The sequence below is a fragment of the Capsicum annuum genome, chromosome 11 (genome assembly GCF_002878395.1).
Source record: "Capsicum annuum cultivar UCD-10X-F1 chromosome 11, UCD10Xv1.1, whole genome shotgun sequence".
NCBI classification, from domain to species: domain Eukaryota; kingdom Viridiplantae; phylum Streptophyta; class Magnoliopsida; order Solanales; family Solanaceae; genus Capsicum; species Capsicum annuum.
In genome coordinates, this window is record NC_061121.1 from 27,042,902 (window position 1) to 27,066,236 (window position 23,335).

Consider the following 23,335-nt stretch of genomic DNA (forward strand, 5'->3'; position numbering starts at 1 on the left):
TTTGATTTTCAGACACAAATTATTTGATAATTTTTGGAATACCATATTAGATTCCGTTTTATCATATTATATGTAAGTGATTTTGAGTAAGGAAAATTTTTTATGTGTAATCACAAGTGTTAACCACGTGATGGAAAATCTTAGTAGCTCAATTGGTTGGCTACATGAATTTCCACTTTGTTGGTGAGGGTTTAATTCCTCACATTGTAATCCCCTCTAAAATACCCCTTCCCTATCCCCAATTTATATAATTTAAGAAATTGTTAACCCGATAATCGAACTGATAATGATTAATAACCGACTAATCGATATATTAAGCGTTCTTAAATGCCTGATACACATCCACCCTAAAAGGATGGCTGTTTGTAAATAAATATAAAGAAAAAGAAAAATATGCTTTTAATCAGTGAGACACTTTTCTTTTATGATACTATGCACTTTCTTTAGAATAAATTTCAGTCACAAAATTGATTTTCCAAGTTAAAAAGCTGATGAAGCCTTTTAAATAGCTGAAGGTATGCTTTGAACAAACTTCAGCTCTGTCAAGGGCCTTCAATTCACTTTGAGGCCTTAGCAACTTGTTTTGGCTAAAGAGAAACAAGATAATGGCTGTAGCAAGAGAAGGTGAGACACAGTCCTCACAGTTTGCACCAACTCTTCCAAGCACCATTGAGCCATCATCTGAAGGATCAAACACCAAAGGGTTCTCCCAAACACTTCAATCTTTCGGTGAGACAGAGAAAGTACAACTTTCTCAGTTCTCCCAAACACTTCAAACACCAGTGGCTTCTGAGAGAAGGTGCGATTGGGTACTAAATGTGCCGGAACCACCAGGCCTGCTATCCAATCTGAAGAGTTCATTCAAGAAAACAGTACTCTGTCCTCTTGAAAACAAGATTCAATGCCTTGGAAAGCATCCTGTTCCTGCAGTAGTTTCGATTCTCAACGTCATATTTCCTCCACTTTCTTGGTGTAAAGAATATAATGTGAAAAATCTAAAAAGGGACATCTTGGCTGGCTTAACTCTTGCAAGCCTTTGCATCCCTCAGGTACATTATTGAATTAAGTTTGTCCTGTTTCAACATTGATCTTTTCATTGTTCGTTCATATCTACTATCTTGTTATTACTAAGCAGAGCATTGGCTACGCGACTCTCGCGAAACTGGATCCTCAATATGGCCTATGTAAGTGAAATCCTTATACTACAAGTTATGGTTTAAATTTCCATTTTACAAATTAGACTAAAACGAACTAACAATTTAGTACATCAATTCCTCAACAGACACAAGTGTTACTCCGCCGCTTATTTATGCTATGATGGGGAGTTCAAGAGAGATAGCAATTGGACCAGTTGCTGTTGTTTCACTACTATTGTCCTCAATGGTTCCGAAACTTGAAGATCCTACTGCTAATCCAATTGCATATCGAAAGCTCGTGCTTACTGTGACCTTCTTCGCGGGTATTTTTCAAGCTGCCTTTGGACTACTTAGGTAAGTTCAATATTTGCACTGTTTCATCTTAAAATTTACTAAGATCAGTCAATGAATGTTTGTTGTGAATCAAGGGCGGAACCAAGGTACCATAAGGAGTTTCCTCAAAGTATTACTTTATATATATATATATATATAAGGTCAAAATTATTTTTTATGCAGCCGAGGTTGGACCCCGTTGGTTTCTTCGTGAGTTTACCTCGTTATATTTTGAACTCCCTTAGAAAAAATTCTCGTTCCACCACTTGTGCTAATTGCGTAGATATTAATTAATTACAGGTTGGGATTTCTGGTTGATTTTCTATCACATGCTGCTATTGTTGGTTTCATGGCTGGTGCTGCTTGTGTGATTGGATTACAACAGCTTAAATCACTACTTGGGATTGCAAACTTTACAAACAAGACAGATATCATCTCTGTCTTAACTTCTATATGCCAATCAATGCATACTGTAAATCAATTTGTTATTTTTTTGTCTTCTAATTAAAATCTATATTAGGTAAGTCAGCTAATTACAATGTTTGCTTTTGGCAGTTGAATCCTTATAGCTTTATAATTGGGAGTTCATTTCTGATCTTCATCCTTTCTACCAAGTACTATCTGGCAAGAAACTATATCCTTTATAACTTTTTTTTAATCAAAAATATCCTTTATAAATTTAGTTTCACTCCCTATTTTTGAAGCGGAAATGCGGAATATAAATTCATATGTAAAGAATTCACAACATATAGTAGGTGTAAATGCGATAGTTTTTAAATTTTAATAGGTTCAATGAAAAAAATCGGAAAGATTATTGAAACATGTGGGTATCTCACCTAAAAGTTTAAATTATACGAGAGGACATAATTTTATTATTTAGCTATATTCTCAACACGCCTCCTCACATGTGAACCTAATTCTTTTTCATGGCCAAACATGTGAAAATTCTTTTTAATAACAGGTTAGCGGTGAGATTGGATCTCAAAACCTTTGGCTGCTAGCCCATCTCATCTAAAAGTTTTTAATACTAGTTAATTCTATTCTCAACAAAGATTAACTCATAAATTTGAATTCTCAATCAGCCTATCATCTTACCTATCACTCTCTTCCATCCTAGGCTGAATGTAAAAAGTCAACTTTAGTGGATTAATGAAAAGTTTGTGAGTCTTGGCGTAAGTCTTAAAAGTTGTAGAAAAAGATGCTCCACAAAAGAATGCTAAAAGAAGAAATAATATCAAAAGTTGTGATTGCCAAAATGAATTAGCTTGTGGTAGTTGGAAGAAACTGGTAATTTTTATTCAAATCTTGTATTTATATTAAAAAAAATATTAAATATATATAAATATTTAATCGCGAACCCAAATAATATAAGGACTCCTATGGGTTTGATGACAAATTTAGAACCATAAATAGTGAATTTTGACTTTGCTCAGGGGCAGGGGCGAAGCTACATTATTTTTTGGGCGTTTTGGTACCGAGTAAATTCAATGTGAAATAGGTATAATTACATAAAAAATATATAAAAATAAGTGTAAAGGATATAAAAATACCGACTAAAACAAAAAGTTGGCTGGGTTTATTGACATTTAAACTGATCTTTAGGTTCTCCACTAGAAGGGGCATCCCAGATTTGAACCTCGTTGAGGCAATTTTTTACTTTTTTAATTTTTTAAGTATCAATTATCCTTAAATTCTGGGTCCGTCACTGCTCGAATTGACTACCATGTATATTGGACTACTTTAACCAAACTTCTGATTTTTCACCAACATACCGTATTGAATTTTCTTTCAGGCAAGAAAGTACAAGAAACTATTCTGGTTAGCTGCTACGGCACCACTGTTGTCTGTAATACTGTCAACACTAGTTGTGTTCTTGACAAGAGCAGATAAACATGGAGTTAAGATAGTGAAGCACATTACTGGAGGATTGAACCCAAGTTCAGTCCACGAATTGCAGTTTAATAGTCCCCATACTGCTGAAGCTGCCAAAATTGGGCTTATCGTTGCACTTGTCGCCCTCACAGTACGTTGCTTTCGTTATTTAGTTATGCGATTACACATTCAAGGATTTTATTTTTGTTTAAAAGATAAAAGACATTGATTGGTTTAATTAAGATTAAGAGTCTGAATTTTAATACATATTTAAATATTATAGTAGTATGTGGCAGTGTTTGACTTTCACGGTATTTAAGGGAAAGAAAAAAAAATTGAAACTAGTTGTCTTACAATAATTTTTGAATATTTGTGTGATTTTATATTATGGTAAAAAGAAAATTTTAAATTTAAATTATTTTTAATTATAGAAATTACTATAATTAGGTTACATTCATTTTGGAAAAGAATTAAAAAAAAAGGATAACACATAAATTGGGACGAAATGAGTAATTATGAAGAATTATTTTTTCTAGTGTTGATAGCCGGTGACAATTAAGGTTGATGGTAACAATAGATAAGAATATAATTGAGGCAGATGATAGTGATAGCTAATGATGGCAATGAATGATGGGGGTTGGCGGTATATAGTAATGACAAAGCAGCTTAATACTTTTGATGATCTAAAATTGAACTTCAATGAGAGGCCTTAAAAAAAATTGGAAATTTATTTTTTTTTAGCTTTTTGAAATGCAAAGTTATGAATAATCGTTTAATACTTGATTTCATCTAATGAATTTTTTTCAATTGATATCGTACCTAATCCATTTAAACTTTTTTGAGACATTGTTAATCTTAAGTAAGATTATCTAGCTGACGTAATCGAACTGAATTACTTGATTCATATTTTTGACTTGACATATTTGAATTTTAATAAAACAGTAAATGAAAAATATATGCTACTTAACAATAATATCAATATAAACAATTTTACATGAAATGAATTGAAATAGTACGAATCTGAATTAGTCAGACTTCAATATGGGTATCGAACACCGAATAAAAAAAATTGAAATGGTAGAACATATGATTCAATAACTTGATTAGAAAATAAATATTGGTTGCTTCAAACACTTCCTCATAAGTTTAATATCCCAAAAAAAGTTGATCAATAATTTTTCTCCACCACAATTTTGCTCTTATTTGTTCCCGGAATGATATTTGCGAGAAAAAACTATATATTTGAGGAAGAAAGAAAGTGAATAAAGATGTGTGTATTTTGATAATATAAAAAGAAGGATGAATATTGTAACAATAAAAAAATGAAGTGAAAAGTATTCCACAAGTTTTTACTGAAAGAAAAAGTAAAATAAAAAATAATAATTACTTTGTCACATCTCTTCACGAATTTTGTATGTACTAGATTAGATATGAAGCCTGCATCAACACAGAATCAATATATGTTACTTTTTTATTTCAATTTATGAAAAGATAAAATGAAAAGTCAATAAATTTTTTTAAATGTGTTACGTTATTAGTTATTGATTTATAGTATTTTTACGTGATTTTCAGATACTATATGCTACTTTTTTTGTCTCAATTTATGTGACACTGATGAAATATTTGAAAAAGACAATCAAATTTGTTTTATAGTTTTAGATATTTTAAATTGTTAATTATATTATGATTTATATGACTTTTTTCGTAATTTTCAAGTAATATTCCTCTATCCCAATTTATATGACATTGATAGATTTTGAAAATTCAAGCAAACATTTTATACATCTTTCAAATATTTTAAATTGATAATTATTGTGATTTATATTATTTTTCATGAAATTTTCAAATAATGTATCCCAATTAATGTTGTATTATTGTGATTTATATTATTTTTCACAAAAATTTTAAATAATATATCTCAATTTATGTTGCACTGATAAAATTTTGGGTCAACCAAATTTTTTTTATGTATCTTCAAATAATTTAAATTATTAATACTCTAATTTATAATATTTTTTACACAATTTTCAAATATATAACAAGTTAAAACTAAAAATAAAATAATTAAATTAAAATTTAGATAATCAATTATATTTTTAATATATTTTTAGATTTTTTAAGTTGTTAGCTATTGCAATTTATAATACTTTTTTGGCATCTTAATTTAATATTTTAAGTTGTTAGCTATTATAATTTATAATACTCTCCTTGTTCAAATTTTTTTGGCATTGATAATTAATTATATTTTAAAAATAATTTAAATTTTTAATTATTGTGATTTATAATATTTTTATTCTATTCTAATTTAAGCGACATTGATATAATTTTGAGAGTCAACCAAATATAACGATTGAAGTAGAGAAGCAGACATGTCATAAATGCCTCATAATAACTAATTAGAAGTGATATAACAAAATTACTATAAAAAATACTTATGAAAAAAAATTAAGTGGGCTTCATATAAGATGTCAAATTAATTTAAAACATTAATAGTTAATTTATCATTATATGACTATTTTACCTTTTTTTATTAAATATTATTAATTTTTTTAATACTTAGGTGACTTATAATAATTAATTAGGGGTGATATAATAAAATTACAGTTGAAGCTGATGAAACAGGCATGCCATAGATGTTTATTTTATTTTTTATTAAATATTATTAATTTTCTAATACATAAATAACGTATACTCCTTCCGTTTTAGAAAGAATGACCTACTTTTCTTTTAGTCCGTTTCAAAAAAAATAATCCCTTTTCTTTTTTGATAATACTTTAGTTTCAACTTTCCATATGATATATTTAGGACCACAAGATTAAAGGGTATTTTGGTACATTTGACACAACTGTAATTTAAAACCACAAGATTAAAAAATTTTCTTTATTTTCTTAAATTTTGTGTCAAGTCAAAGCAGATTATTCTTTTTTAAACGAGGGAGTAATAATTAATTAAGAATGATATTGTAAAATTACGAAGCAAACAGCTAGATGGAAGCAGGCATGACAACCGTCAGCTGACTGCTCACTCACACTTATATATAATAGAAATACATTGGGAAGCTAATTTTAGTCTATTTTGATCAAATCAAAATCTAAAAGTTATCTTTTCTTTCCAATGAAATAATGTAGTATTATTTTTTTTTATAAAAATTATGTAACTACTTTTATTTGTACAAAATGAGGCCCCTAACTAAAGCTTAGACTTTAAGGTTTTATCCTATATATGGTTGGCTCAAATAATTGATGATGGTGATTGCTGGCGATGATCGATATAGGATGATGTTGGCTAATTATAGTAGTTGATATAGTGGTAGTTGTTGTTGATAACTGTAAATGGACATTAGTGAAAGTAACGATCGATTGTAGTGATTGACAATAATGATATCATGGCTGAGGGTGACGATTGTAGGTAATAGTAATTAATTGATAATGGTGCGCGACAAAAGAGTGATAACTGATAATGGTGGGTGATGGCGTAGCGGTAAATGAATGAAATTGATGAATTTTCATCTTTGTAAAAATTCTTAAAATAAATATTTTAATGATATCAAGATTTTGTTACATATTTTAATCAGTCTGACTCTATTCGGATTGATTAAATGGTTATAAAATAAAAGAAAATGTGCATTTAATAACTAAGATTAAAACTTTGTTTAGCTAAAAAAAAATAAGGGTAAAGGGTCAAATTTACTATTCTAGTTTGAAAAATTAGTTTATCCTTCGTCATATTTTGGAGTTAAATTTATCATTATTGTCGTACTTTGATGCTCCTCTAGTTTGAAAAATTGGATAAATATATCTTTCGTCATATTTTTGGTTAAATTTACCCTCGATGTCATATTTTGGAGCCAAATTTACCTCGTTGTTAAGAAAATTTCTCACATATATTCTTCCTTAATAGAAAAGCTCAAATCAATGTTAAATGATCCATTTTTAAAAAGATAAAACACACTCTATCTAATCCGCCTGATCCGAACCCTAAAAATGCACAAATAAATATATCTTCCCTCAGTTTTGTTGGTCAATTTTTTTCAACAAACAAATATTCCTCTTTTTTAACGTGTAGCTCTGGTAGGTTGTTTTCAAATGAACAAAACGCAAAATCAATGGAAATAACTCATAAGCATGGAACTAGAGAAAATCTCTAGATCTATTATAAACCCTGCTCCTATTCCAGTTATGCTCAAATTTTAAATTTTTGTATGCAATTCATTTGCATCTAGATTCTAGATTCAGGGCACATGTTTTATAAGTAAATGACATGATAAAAATTTATGTAGATGCAACTTGTATATAAAGACATAAGAAAGAAGAGATGTTACGATTGACACATAATGAGACATCTTAACTCATGCGTTAAGAGAAATATTCAATGGGCCTAATTTGTTGCATTAGACCACTAAATATCATTTTTCATGAGCTCTGCACTGATGCAGATCTATGAACCTAGGAAGAGTTGTATTGACTTGTGTTTGCACTGATGCAGATCCATTATTCATGAGCTATGCGCTAATCAATATCTAGTGGCTCCATGTCGTTCGAAAAATTTTAATCAACAAAACTGAGGAGGGTTATATTTATTTGTATATTTTGTGGTTCGAGTCGAGTTGGACAAGTTAGATTAGAGTTTGTTTTATTTTTAAAAAATAAAGTATTTAATGTCGATTTGGACTTTTCTATTAAAGGAAGGGTAATGTGAAAAATTTCTTAACAACGACGGTAAATTTGACCCTAAAACATGACATCGAGAGTAATTTGGCTTCAAAGTATCACGAAGGATACATTTAACCAATTTTCCAAAGTAAAGGGATAAATTTGACCCCAAAGTATGATAATGAGGTTAAATTTAGCCTCAAAATTTGACGAAGAATATGTTTAACCAATTTTTCAAAGTTGAGGAATAAATGTGATCCTTTCCCTAAAAATAAATATTGTGACATTTACTTATAATAGGACTGATTATAGCTTGTTTGGTTAAACTTCTAAAATCAACTTATTTTTAAAAGTGTTTTTCCAGAAGTATTTTCAAAAAAGTACTTTTGATGAGAAGAAGTTTGTATTTGGTAAATAAACTTAAAAAACATTTTTGAATAGTAATTAGTGTTTGACCAAACTTTTGAAAATTGTTTGTGTATTTTTTAAAAGTACTTTTCAAAATTACTTTTTTTTAGGAGAAACTACTTTTTTTAGCTTAAAAACTATTTTTCTGATCTCAAAAAACACTTATTTTCTTTCAAAATCTTGGTCAAATTATACCTCATTCTTTTGAGAAAAAATAAACACATTTTGAGAAAAATAAGTTTCATCAACAGGCTATAAGTGGTTGTAACATAAAATAAAGAACAAATGCACTTTAGTTTTCCTAGTTGCTTAAAAAAAAAAAAATCTTATGTTCAACGTACGGACAGGAAGCTATTGCGGTTGGGCGATCTTTTGCAACTATGAAAGGGTACCGTCTTGATGGAAACAAGGAAATGCTGGCTATGGGTGTTATGAACATTACAGGATCATTAACTTCTAGTTATGTTGCAACTGGTGAGTCTTTTTGTTATATTTCCAGATAACATGTTTCTATCTTCCATGATATTTTTTAAAATTTCTTGAAGTTCTTTTAGTATGAAATTGCTTTCAACTTGTAACCTATGCAACTTTGACTCGAGGCAACTTCAGTGAAATAATAATTGACCGTATAGCTGAAAAAATGAAAGAAATTGCCAGAAATAAGGTAAGTAAATTATAAATAGTACTTTTAACCTCAACTTGACCATTTACACCACTTTAGTAGAAGTTTGGCACATTCCGTCCTACCAAATCGACTACAGGACGGTAAACAATTAAGGGAAATTTTTAGTTGCACTGAACGTTTACATCATATTAAATTATATTAGTTATAACATGGTTAAATAATAGATCTATTGGGGTGATAATATATGTTAATCAACCATAGATATCGCCAAGCTAAAAGGAAAACGGCTTCGCTCGGTGTATGTTAAGCTACCGTGCATCTGTCATGGGCAAGAGAGCTCGCGTTACTTCTGTGAAGACAATAATGGCTACAGAAGCTCAAAATGCACATCACATAGCTTGAAAGGGGACTAAGCTTGCACTGGAGGCAACAATGGCGTCGGAATCGAGTACCAGTGGATCCAAATCCAATGAAACGGTATCAATTTCAGCTACACAGAAATCTGAGAATCGATGTTTACAATTAACTTCGATAAATGCAAAAGCAAAGCTTTGAGGTGCAGGAGACAGTTAGGCAATGGCATGATCTGATCAAGCACACTCAGCCAGTACGACTACCTATTCAGGCACAAGTAATTTGAAATCATGGGCTGACCTAGTGGAGGAAGAAGAAGTGGAGAAGAAGAGCTCAGTTTGGGACAATTTTTACATTTCGAAAACTTTGAATGTGGGCTTTAAGCTTGAGTATGTAGCTCTAAAGAAGAAAGGTGAGTCTCCTATACTAGAAATTGACTATGATGACATTGAATCAGAGATCAACTTGTGGAAAAATGCAACAGTGTGTTATGTGTTGGGTGCTTATCCCCCCTTTGAGGTGGAAAATGGATTCATTTAAAGAATATGGACTAAACATGGCATAAACAAAATATGGTGAAAAATGGATTAGTCCTTGTGTGTTTTGACACTGCAGAGGAACAAAATGAGGTTGTGCAAGGGTGTATGTTCCATTTTGATAACAAGTCATTCATAGTGAAGGCTTGGAGCCTTGAAATAGAATTCACTAGAGATGAGGTTCATATTGTACCAATTTGGATAAGATTGTCTGGTTTTGACTTCAAGGACCAGAGTAAGAAGGGATTGAGTAAGATTGGGAGTTTGGTTGGAAAACCAGTAATGGTGGATCAGAGTACAGAGAAGAAGGTTAGCCTAAACTATGCTCGATTACTTGTTGAAGTCGAGTTAGATTTTACAATTCTTGAGTTAATCATGTTCAAGAATGAAAATGAGAATATTGTGGAACAAAAGGTTACCTATGACTGGAGGCCAGTATTATGTAAGCACAGTAAGAAATATGGTCACTCAGAGGAACAATGTAGAAAGAAAAAGGGTTCAAGGTGTAAAGGATAGACAAGTAGTTGAAACTATAGTGTAGAAGCAAGTTGTGTTGGGTTCAAGATTAAAAGTGTGAATGGAAAATGGAGGGACACAAGCCTTCGGAGAAAAGGTGTGACTGTTTGGATGGTTGTGGTTGTTCGGAAAAGATACACTGTTTCGAATGGATAGACATGACTATTGAGAAAAGATACACCTTTTCGATGAACCATTGCCATCTTTCGAAAGGGGCACTTAATGGCTATATAAAGCTGCATTTTTTCCACAGGTTTTGGAACGAAATTTTTCCTACATTAAAACACGTCTTGTTTTTTGAAATAATCTGTGTGATCATCTAATGGTTGAGCTAGTTCGAAGAGAATCCGATTTTTTGAGGTACCACTACAGTCGAATTGTTAGGCCATTTTATTCTGGAAGGAAAATTCCTCAACCTCGGGTACTGGAGGGGAATTATTTCCTTAAGGACTCTGTGAAGTCGGAGGACTTGGCCTTTTCTGCTTCATCTATTTTTCTATAAAATTTCTGAAAACACCCTTCTTTGAAAGGTCATTTTGATCTTGTGTTGAAGGTGTTGCGTAACTTCACAAGTGTTCTTATTTTATACTTAAACTTGTGTTGAAGTTATTGTGCCGAAATACAGATTTTGTATACTCGGAAAACAACAAATTGATCCTTGTCAGATGCAATTTATGCAGTAGGAACCAAGAGAGAAGGAAATGACACAAGTAAAGAACAGAGAAGTACAGGAGCAACAATTTTGAATGCACAAAATAGGACACAGGAAAGTCGGATTACTCCAGCTAAGCTAGTCAAAGGCAAATGAAGTAGCACACAACAGTGATGGTTAACAAATTCCAAGCTCTCACTCATTCAGATAGTGAAGTGGAGAAAGTAAATGGTGAAGGGGAAGATATAAGTCAGGCTCATACAAATATGGGGGATTGAGGGCATTCCTAGTTGGAATGTTAGGGTTTGAATGCCCCTAATAAGCAGAAGGTGATAAAACTCATTTGCAATGAGGAAAGAGTAGGTCTGGTAGGATTATTGGAGACAAAAATCAGAGTAGTAAGATTGAGGATATAACTAATAAGCTCTTTAATGGGATGTATGTCATAAATTTGGAGTGTCACTGTAATTTGGGTAGCTTGGATTTACAGAACTTAGTAAGTCTGCACAAATGATTACATGTAAGGTCACTCGTATAACCTTACAAAAGATATTTGTGGTCAGCTATGTATATGCATATAATATAAGGTAGTAAATAAAAAAGTTATAGGATGAAATGCATACTCTGAGTCATTCATTACACTTGCCTTGGTTGATATTAGGTTAGGTGATTTCATTTCAGTGCTAAAAACAGAAGATAAAATGGGAGGAAATCTAGTAATTGGGTTGAGACAAGAGACTTTGCAACGTTTTTAGGAGAATGTGAATTTCTAGAATTGCCATATTAAGAAGGTAGATACACTTGGAATGATAAGCCTGGAGAGAATAGAATGTTCTCTAAAATTGACTGGGCTTTTATCAATGGTAGTTGGTTGGATGATATGCCAAATAGAAAGGTTGTTTTCTTTCCTAAAGAAATCAATAATCACTGCCCAGCTAAGGTGGTAGTGACAGAGGAGAGAAGGGATAGGGCAAAACCATTTCAGTACTGTGACAACTAGAGTCAGCATCCTCCATTTTGCAGCATTGATAAGGAAAGGTAGCAAGATAAAGTTGAAGGATGCAAGATATATCAGGTAGTTCAGAAACTAAAGAAGCTCAAGGTAGATTTTAGAAGGCTAAACTCTTAGCAAGAAATGTAGTGGTGGAGAATAAGGAGGCTAGAGTAGCCTTGAAAATAGCACAACAACACTTACTTAGACCCTCTTAATGCAGATTTTCAAAAGGAGAAAAGGGCTAAGTATTTGGATTTCAGAAAGTCTTCTTATTTAGTAGAAATATACCTACAAAAAGGGAATAAGATAAATTTGGTGAAACTAGGTGATGATAACAACAACTACTTTTATACGGTCATTAAACATAAGAGGTTGAAGCATGTAGTAACTCAAATTAGTAATGATCAGGAGTAACTGTAGTTTGATGTTGCTACAACTTTTACGGACTACTATGAGAATCTATTGGGAAAAAAGAAAACTGGTAGAGTACAGGCTAATAAATACATCATGTAGCAGGGCAATGTCTTTACTACCATGCACCAGGTTAGTCTGTTGAAATATTTCACTCAGGAGGATGTCACGAAAGCTTTGTTCAGTATTGTCAATACTAAAAGCCCAGGGCCTGATGGGTATGGTAGTGCATTTTTCAAAGATACCTGGGAATTAAATGGAGGAGATGTAACAAAAGCAGTTTTGGATTTTTTCTAAGGAATAGCAAAATCATTAGACAATTGAATGACATAAACATCGCTCTAATTCCTAATGTGGAGTATCCTGAGAATGTTGTCCAATATAGTTCTATTTCTGGTTGTAATATCCTATACAAATGCATACCTAAATTGACTTGTAGTAGCTCGAAGGAAGCAGTAGTCCATATAGTTGCAGATAATCAGGCTGCCTTTGTGCAAGGTAGATCCATGGTGTCATTATAATTTGGGTAGCTTGGATTTGCATATCTTAGTAGTCTACACAAATGATCATATGTAAGGTCACTCATATAACCTTACAGAAGACATTTGTGATCAGCTATGTCTATGCACATAATTTAAGGAAGGAAATGAAAAAGTTATAGGATGAAATGAAAATTCTGAGTCATTCATTACACTTGCCTTGGTTGATATTAAGTGATTTCAACTCAGTGCTAAAAGCAAAAGATAGAATAGGAGGAAATATAGTAACTTGGGTTGAGATAAATGACTTTGCAACTTATTTAGAAGAATGTGAATTTCTAGAATTGCCATATCAAGAAGGTAGATATACTTGGAATTATAAGCATGGAGAGCATAGATTGTTCTTTAAAATTGAATGGGCTTTTATCAATAGTAGTTGGTTGGATGATATGCCAAATAGCAAGGTTGCTTTCTTGCCTAAAGAAATCAATAATCATTACCCAGCAAAGGTAGTAGTAACAGGGGAGAGAAGGGATGGGTTAAAACCATTTCAGTCCTGTTATAACTAGAGTCGGCATCCTCTATTTCACAGCATTGATAAGGCAAGATAGCAAGGCAAAGTTGAAGGTTACAAGATGTATCGGGTACTTTAGAAACTAAAGAAGCTTAAGGTAGACTTTTTTTGATAAGGTAACATTAAGAAGCTTAAGGTAGACTTAAGAAGGCTAAACTCTTAGCATAATATAAAGGTGGAGAATGAGGAGGCTAGAGTAGACTTAAAAGTAGCAAAACAACACTTAATGCAGATTTTCAAAAGGAGGGCTAAGTATTTGAATTTCAGAAAGTTTTCTTATTTATCAAAAATATACCTACAACAAAGGAGTACAGTAAATTAGGTGAAACTAGGTGATGATAACAACGGCTACTTTTATGTAGTCATTCAACATAGGAGGTTGAAGCATGCAGTAACTGTAGTTAGGAATGATCAAGGGTAATTGGAGTTTGCTGTTACTACAACTTTATGGACTACTATGAGAATCTATTAGGAAAAATGAAAACTGGTAGAGTACAAGCTAATAAATACATCATGCAGCAGGGAAAGATTTCACTCAGAAGGATGTCAAGAAAGCTTTGTTCGGTATTGCCATTGCTAAAAGCCAAGGGCGTGATGGGTATAGTAGTGCTTTTTCAAAGATACGTGGGAATTAAATAGAGGAGATGTAATAGAAGCAGTTCTAGATTTTTTTTAGGAATGGTAAGATCCTTAGACAATTGAATGCCACAAACATTGCTCTAATTATTAATGTGGAGTATCCTGAGAATGCTGGCCAATATAGTCCTTTTTCTTGTTGTAATATCCTATACAAATGCATACCTAAATTGATTTGCAGTAGGTTGAAGGAAGCAATAGTCCATATAGTTACAGATAATCAGGCTGCCTTTGTGCAAGGTAGATCCAACAACAGCAACAATAGTCCCAGTGTATTCCCACAAAGTGAGGTCTTGGGAGGGTAAAATGTACGCAGTCCATACCGCTACCTCCGAAGAAGTAGAAAGGTTGTTTCCGATAGACCCCCAGCTCAAGACAGAGAATAGTACACCAAGGTCGTAATGAAACATGAAACAGGATGGATGGCATAAATGAAATATGAAAAAAATAATAAAAATAAACATAAAATAAATATCAGAGAAATATGAAATAAGAGAAATACTAGCAATTCAAAATAAGAAATAAGAAAGAGGACATCCACCTAGTAGTAACATACACTCACAGACCAAAGCCACCCGCCACACCCAAACTCTCCTGACTAGAGGCTCCTACTCATGGACACGATCCTAGGATTACTAACCCGGCTACACAAGCTCTCTCCTACCACCTTGCCACAAGCCACATACTCACACTAGCCTTCTACCCTAATCCACGACCTCCACACCTTCCTGTCTAGGGTCATGTCCTCAGTAAGCTGTAGTTGCTCCATGTCACGTCTAATCACCTCCCTTCAGTATTTTTTCAGCCTACCTCTACTTCTCCTGAATCCATCCAAAGCTAGCCTCTCATACCTCTGAACTGGGGCATTCGTTCCCCTCCTCATTGCATGCCCAAACCATCTCAACCTTCCTTCTCGCATCTTGTCCTCCACCAAAGCCACTCCCACCTTCTCCCGGATAGTCTCATTCCTAACTTTATCCCCTCTAGTAAGTCCACACATCCAATGCAATATTCTCATTTTCGCCACCTTCAATCTTTGAATGTGGGAGTTCTTGACTGGCCAACACTTCGCTCTGTACAGTATAGCCAGATGAACTACCACTTTGTAGAATTTTCATTTAAGCTTAAGGGGCACCTTCTTATCACACAACACTCCCGAGGCGAGCCTCTACTTCATCCAACTTGCTCCAATACGTTTAGAGACATCCTCGTCAATCTCATCATTCTCCTGAATCATAGACCCCAAATACTTAAAACTATCCCTCTTACAAACATCCTGGGAATCCAACCTCACCACCACTTCATCCTCCTGACTCAAGTCACTAAACTTGCACTCCAAATACTCTGTCTTGGACCTACTCAACCTGAACCCCATAGATTCAAGGGTTTACCTTCAAACCTCCAATTTCTCATTCACACCTCCTCGTGTCTCATCAATCAACACTACATCCACAAATAAAATACACCAAGGCACCTCTCCTTGAATACTCTGCGTCAACACGCCCATCACCAACACAAAAAAGAACGGGCTAAGAGTCGATCCTTGATGCAAACTTGTCTCGACCGAAAAATGCCTTAAGTCTCCTCCTATCGTCCTCACTCGAGTCTTCCCTTCATCGTACATGTCCTTAATAGCTCTGATGTACGCCACCAGAACTCTACTCACCTCCAAAAATATCCAAAGAACCTCCCTAGGGACTTTGTCGTACGCCTTCTCCAGGTCGATGAACACCATGTGCAAATTCCTCTTCCTTTCCCTATACTGCTCCACCAATTTTCTCACTAGGTGGATTGCTTCTATCTTCAAGCGACCAGGCATAAAACCAAACTGATTCTCCAAAATGGACACGACCCTCCTCAATCTCCACTCAACCACCCTTTCCTAAATCTTCATAGTGTGACTCAACAGCTTAATACCCCTATAGTTGTTGCAACTCTGAATATCACCCTTGTTTTTATATAGCGGAATCATCGTACTCCATCTCCAAGCCTCAGGAATTCTCGCAGTCTTGAAAATGACGTTAAACAAATTAGTCAACCACCTTAAACCTGCCCCACCAGTATACTTCCAAAAATCCATCAAAATCTCGTCAGGCCCCGTCGCCCTACCTCTCTGCATCCTACGAATAGCCTCTCCGACCTCCTCAACCTTAAAACGTCTACCGTAACTGAAATCATGGCTCTCCTTTGAGAGCTCCAGCTTCCCTAACATAATGCCTCTGTCCCCCTCCTTGTTTAGAAGTTTATGAAAATACTCCTGCCATATCTTCTTAATGTGAACATCCTCCACCTAAACTCTACCATCCTCCCCCTTAATGTACTTTACTTGATCGAGGTCACGACCCTTCCTCTCCCTAACCTTAGAAAGCCTATACAACTTTTTTTCCCGCCTTTCTCCTCTAACCCCGTATACAAGCTCTCAAAAGCTGCTGTCTTAGCAGCCATAACTGCTAACTTAGCCTCTTTCCTTGCTACTTTGTAAACCTCTCTATTCACCCACTTCTCCTCTTTATTTTTACTCTCACCCAACTTAACATACGCCTCCTTCTTAATCTCTACTTTCTTCTTAACTTCTTCATTCCATCACCAGTCCCCCTTATACAGACCTGCCCAACCCCTCAAAACACCCAACACCTCTCTAGACATCTTCTTGATGCAGTTGGCAGCCTTATCCCGCATAACATATACGTCCCCCCAACACTCCTACACCCCCATTCCTTCCATCTTCTCCCCGATCTACAGTGCACTAACTAGCGTCAAACCACCCTAATTAATCCTGGGTCGACCCTCTCCGACCCTACTCTTCTTGCTCTTCTTGATAAACAAGTCCATCATTAAAAGCCTGTGCAAGGTAGATCCATGATGCATAATTTGCTTATATGCCATGATTTACTTGGGCATTATGGAAGAAAGACATCACTAGGCATTGAATGAAGATTGATCCCCGAAGGGTGTAAGTTTTAAATGGATATGGTTTTCCTTAGAGGTTTATCAAGTTGTTAATGACATGTTTACTACTTTTAAGTACATTGTCAAATTGAATGGTGAGGGGCATAAATTCTTTCAAGTCCAAAGGGGAACCGGCTTCTCCTTTGCTTTTCATCCTAGTAATGGAATATTTGTTAAGAACATTTCATTGTCTGAGCATGGTGCCTGAATTCACGTTCTATCCTATGTGCCAAGGTACAAAGTGACTCATTTAATTTTTTTTGATAATTTAATAGTATTTTACAAAGGTGAAGAGGCAGTTGTGAATAGAGTAAGGAGGCACTGGATCACTTTAGTGCAACAAAGGAGGCACTGGATCACTTTAGTGCAACAATTGGGTTGGAATCTAACTTAGATAAATCTAGTATGTTTACTACTGGAGTTATAGACCAAGTCAAACTTAATTTATTGGCAAGCACTGGATTTGTAGTAGGAGAATTCCCTATTAGGTACTTAGGATTGCCATTGAAATCCAAGAAATGGAGTAAACTTGAATGCCAATATCTGATGGACAAAATAACCATTAGTATAACAACAGGATATGCCAGGAAATTGTCCTATGCAGGCAGACTACATGTGTTGAATGTTGTTTTATTCTCAATACTTAGTTTCTGGGGATCCATTTTCATCCTTCCTCAAAGTGTCCTAAAGAAAATTGATAGAAAAAAATAGAGAGTATGTATGGGGAACTACTGAAGAGAAAAGGAAGACATGCGTAGTATCATGGGAGAAATTTTATGTTCCAAGAAATCAAGAAGACCTTAATATCAAAGATTGTAGACTCAGGAATACTACAACTATAGGAAATGTTGTTTGGCAATTGGTGGTAGATAAATCTTTTCTTTGGATGAGATGGGTGCATGGTGTGTATATAAAAGTTGGTATAAATTTTGAGATCACAAAGCACCTCAAGATAGTAGTTGGGACTGGAGGAAATTGACTTCTTTAAATGATGAAAGCTTGGTATACTGGAAATGTGTACAACCTAACTGGAAATGGCTCTTACTCCATTACATGTAGTTATCTGCAGCTGATTGGGACACAACCAAAGTTGAATACTGCAAAACTTATTTGGACTGCAGTAGCATAGCCATGGCATGTGGTGATCATGGTTTAAGGAGATAAATGAGGATCTTATGTTGTGGACAAATGTCCAGACTCATCAGGGAAATCTATGATAGGTGTTATAGGATATTCAGAAGAAATATTGGCCTAAATTCAAGAAAGATGTGGTAGAAACTATGTTTGGTGTACAATTTACCACATCTGGAGAGCAAAAAACTAGAAGTTGTTCCAGCATAGAAGATTACAAGCTAATGACACTTCTAAGCAGATTAAAGAGGAGATAGTATATAGGATAGAAATATTAAATACTTAAAAGAAGGCACATAGGAGTAGGGAGTTTATAAATAGGATTCTTTGCATTTAAGGTCTTATTTTTTTCTAGAGAGTTGATGGAATTGTAAATATATGTTACTTGAGACTCACCTCCTCTACTGCTTGATGTGGTTAAGAAGGTGAGGTCTCCTTAGGTGCATTCTTTGTTGGTTAATGGTACTTTACATGGTTACCATAAAACCATATATATCAATGTTCAAAAAACATCATTTTAATTAACAGTAAAATTTGTACAAATGGATTAAAAGTAAACGAATTAAGATCGATCAAGTCCCTTTCTAGGATGAAGGGCCAAGGTGGCAGACCTATACAAAAATACAGGTTGTTCAAAAGAGAATACAAGTTAGGGGAAGATTTTGAGCCAATCCCCACGTGGAAATTCTAAGTAAAAGATTAAAAGAATAATTTATTGCTTTGTGAGATTTTTTTGATGTCTTCTACACTTCTAAGAGCCTCCTATATAGACCAAAAATATTGAAACGTCAGATCAATGTGAAATAATTGTACGCTTAGTATCGAAAAAGCTATGTAGTAGCATGTGCCTATGTTGTGACGTCTCGCTTGAGGTTGATTGAGGGAAAATTGGTGCGAGGCTCAAAATTGACTGTTAACCTACCCAAGAATCATCACGATGATGTCTAGATGAAAGATTTTCTTCCCTAGGTAAAGGTCCCGTTGTCTATCTGATCGCGGAGCCATGATATACAGGTATGTGCCAATTTGCCTTAGTTTTCACTGAGGATGATCCCACCAAATTTTTTGGGCTTCGGACCGCATTCTCCCATCTTGACTTTGCCAAGTGTTACGGCCTGGTCTGTCCTTCTACTAAGCCTGATTTTCGTCATATAATTGACCTTTCGAAATTAAACAAATTAGGCTTGGACCTTTTGTTATTTTTTTATTTTTTTCAGTATATATAGTTGAGAATGGAATAAATCTTATGATTGAAAATATACTAAATGCAGGGTCATTCTCAAGAACAGCAGTGAACTTCAGTGCTGGTTGTGAAACAGCAGTGTCCAACATCGTGATGGCTGTAACAGTCCTAATATCACTTGAATTTTTCACTAGGCTATTGTACTTCACACCGGTAGCCATTTTGGCTTCCATTATTCTCTCCGCTTTGCCTGGGCTCATCAACTTAAGTGAAGCTAAATACATATGGAAAGTTGACAAGATGGATTTTCTTACTTGTGCTGCTGCATTTCTTGGTGTCCTTTTTGTATCTGTCGAGATTGGCCTCCTCCTTGCGGTATGTAACTTCTTTTTTATCATTTATTCCTCTTCTTGACTGTTAACATGTTTGTATTTAGGGAAAAGTATTATGTGTGCGTCTGATATACAATATGATACATTTAGGGATCGTTTGGAAGCTAGTTAAGAGTTAAATTATTTATGTATATATTAAAGAGGTAATATCCAATTACCCACCTGAACTATATTCAAAAAGGTTATGACACACCTCAACAAGGAGGTCCTATTACCTCCGAACTAATTAAAAGTGAAATTTTGACACCTACGTGGCACATACATGGCACAACACACTGAAGTATCCATGTAGGCACACGTGTGTGCCACGTATGTGCCACGTAGGTACTAAGGGTGTCAAAATTCCACTTTTAATTAGTTTAGGAGTAACAGGACCTCCTTTAAGTTGAGGTGTGTCATAGCCTTTTTGGGTATAGTTCAGGGGGGTAATTGGGTATTTTCTCTATATTAAATCCTACATAAGTAATATCAAAACATTCTTTTTATTATGTATAAAATTAAGGAAAATTTATTTACCCAAGCAAACATACTAATACTTGTAATACATAGCTATAGTTTTAAAATATTACCTAACATAGCTATACTTAGGATTTTATAGCAAATCTCTCCCCCTCTGTCCCGCATCTCTCGTTGCCCTCCCACATCCCTCTCCTTTTTTTCCTTCAAGATTGTATTTAATTCTCAAATGCAATTAGATAGACATGTACGAATTAAATCGACAGAGAAAATTAATCATTGAGTTTCTTGAGCAGCATATATGTCAAAGTTGATATGTGTATCTATGTTTGGTTGATAATATATGTGTGTGTGTGTTCGCACATCTATGTTTTAGTTTCAAAGCTAATTTTTGTATTTATGTATTTGTGAATTAATATGTGTTTGGTTGATGATTGATACATATGTGTATCTATGTTTTAGTTTTCGGCTAATATGTGTATCTCGAATGTTTAACATTTCAGGTAGGTATATCATTTGCAAAGATTATTCTGAACTCAGTTCAGCCAGGGACAGAAAAACTAGGAAGACTTCCAGGAAGTGATTTGTTTGGGGATGTGGAACAATATCCAATAGCTTCAACAACTCCTGGGGCTCTCATTGTTAGAGTCAAATCTGCTTTGCTTTGCTTTGCGAATGCAAACTTCATTAGGGGAAGGTATATCCTCAAACTATAAATAAGCATCTTATATATGACTGACAAATAAGCAGGTTGGATAAAATTTAGACGGAATTGAATAATATATATAATCTGCCTAAAATTAGTCAAGATGGGTGTCGGTTAAATTGAGCTAAACAATGGGCTATAACTCAATACAGTAGGCTATAATTCAATCTGTCCAATTCAAAGTCATTTTTCATTAATTTGTTTTTTTTCTTCATTATTTCTGTAATTACCAAATTGGTCAAACTAGTGTTATATCCTAAGCAAACCCCAAAAAATTATTTACAATATTTTGATAAACATTTTTTAAATTATTTGGGCTATCCAGGTTACCTAAATTGGCCCAAACTTTTAAAAATGGAATAACGCGGGTTATCCCAGAACACTTGAGCGTATTGGGCAATTTACATTTTCATGTATTTTAATTTGACACCCCTACTCCCCATACTATGCAATCGAACAAGTTTTATTATCATGAGTATATTATACTTTTGATACCTTTTCTCTTATGTCTATTGGACGTCTGTTGTTTTTTATTACATAGGATATTGAACTTGGCACTGAAAGAACACGATGAAGATGTCGTAGAAAACGGTGATCAAGATAGAGTGAAATTAGTTATTCTTGACATGTCAAGTAAGTACTGTCCAAGCTAAAGCTTGTTTCGGGTAATTTATATCGGCACATTTAGCTATATATAATTCTTGAAAAAATTGTGACATTGTTATATATTCATTGACATTGAAATATTGATGGATGTAGATTTGCTTAACATTGACACATCCAGCATAGCTTCTCTTGAAGAACTGCAGAATGAGCTTGAATCAAATGGAATGCAGGTGACTATTAACTAATCCGCTTAAATTATATGTCGTCTTATTCATGAAAAAAAAAAGAGAAAACAAAAAGTAATACTTTAAAAGGACTCTCATATTGAACCTAATTTGCTTCGATTTTACTTTTCATGAGCGAAAATGACTTTTTTGAGTCGTTGAATAGCCCTTCCATATAGTTTTTTTGAATTTCGAATAGCATTCAGAATCTTCTGTTTTCAATTATCTAATTAATAAATTACTTAATGAAAGTATATTATTTTTCCATTTTCTCTATTTATTTTTGTTTTGCAGTTGGCACTAGCAAACCCAAGGTGGCATGTGATCCACAAATTAAAGTTGGCCAACTTTTTGAAGAAAATTGAAGGGAGGATCTTTTTGACTATTGGAGAAGCCATCGAGGCATGTTTGACTAGTAAGAACATGCTTCCTATTTGAAAGTTCTTGCTTGATCTGCCGTTATTAGAATACCACATATTTGTCTTTGAAGTTGATGTTTTCAATGGTGAAACAATCAATAATTGATTCTCGTACAATCAGTAATTGATTCTCGTTGTGTATGTATATATTCAAGGGGGCAATAAAAGGAGCTAATAATATCATTGTTCCTATCACCGTAAGAATGAATTAAGTTGTGAGTTTCAATCTGGCTTGAATTGAACATTGTTATTTGTTATGTTACGTTATAACATATATGTGTAAGTTTAAAGTGTCAATTTTTAATATATGTGAGTGAATTTCACATACATTGGTTGGTCTACAATTTAATGCCCAATAAAAGAGTTACGTATGTTTAATGGCCATTTAGCACTCTTTGGTATTTTAGCTAGCTTTTCGCATGCCCAATAAAAGCGAACCTGTGTTTCCTATTCGGGTGACCTGGGAAAGCGAATAATAAAAACTTCCTTACCTCCTCATTTGAGAGGTTGGTTCCAAGATTCCAACACTAATAATGTTAGGATATACTATAAATCGTGCAATTTTGATGTAGTATTATTTATTGAATAATTATTTCTTTATTTATTATTCAGTTCAATAAATCATTATATTAAATAGATCGTTGTTATATATGTGTACTCAACGTATATAGTAGATGATTTCGTTTATAGAGTTTGGATTATATACAGAAGATTACATCATCGATTCTTACAAGTTAAAGTTATAGTTCACAGTCGTAGAAGGTAATCTGCACAAACCATCAGAATGATTGTAGCACTAAATTATATGTAATTTATCTTGACTACGAGAACGGTATAGTTCTAACTTCTCGTGCTAGTGCATTTTGTATACATTGAATGGGACCGACTAGAGATAGTTGTTTTGGATTGACTGATAAAAACATATTCTCTAAACTGTTAAATGTACTTATATTCTCAATCCAGATATAACTATTATGATCTGTATATATTATTTATCGTTTTGATTTATTAAAAGGTCTGAGATTGGTTAATATTCATGGTAGATTGGATGATAATAACATATATTGGTGAAATAATAAGTTCGTCAATGG

General features: G+C 33.9%; 1 protein-coding gene across 1 annotated transcript; it reads left to right on the forward strand.

Annotated features, from left to right (window-relative positions):
* The first annotated feature begins 410 nt into the window (after positions 1-410).
* On the forward strand, positions 411-22,550 carry LOC107848439 (low affinity sulfate transporter 3). Its single transcript, XM_016693211.2, has 12 exons — positions 411-1,049; positions 1,136-1,184; positions 1,283-1,490; positions 1,770-1,941; positions 2,025-2,093; positions 3,262-3,492; positions 8,749-8,875; positions 19,530-19,816; positions 20,793-20,986; positions 21,537-21,628; positions 21,755-21,831; positions 22,120-22,550. The coding sequence occupies exons 1-12, from the start codon at positions 606-608 to the stop codon at positions 22,261-22,263; spliced, it is 2,094 nt and encodes a 697-aa protein (XP_016548697.1). The 5' UTR covers positions 411-605; the 3' UTR covers positions 22,264-22,550.
* The last annotated feature ends 785 nt before the right edge of the window (positions 22,551-23,335 follow it).

Bases quoted from the DNA above. Each gene is read 5' to 3' on its own strand.
- LOC107848439 (XM_016693211.2), top strand. From the start codon at position 606: ATGGCTGTAGCAAGAGAAGGTGAGACACAGTCCTCACAGTTTGCACCA. The intron at 1,185-1,282 runs GTAAGTGAAATC...ATTCCTCAACAG, and splicing joins GGATCCTCAATATGGCCTAT to ACACAAGTGTTACTCCGCCG. The intron at 1,942-2,024 runs GTAAATCAATTT...TGCTTTTGGCAG, and splicing joins TATGCCAATCAATGCATACT to TTGAATCCTTATAGCTTTAT.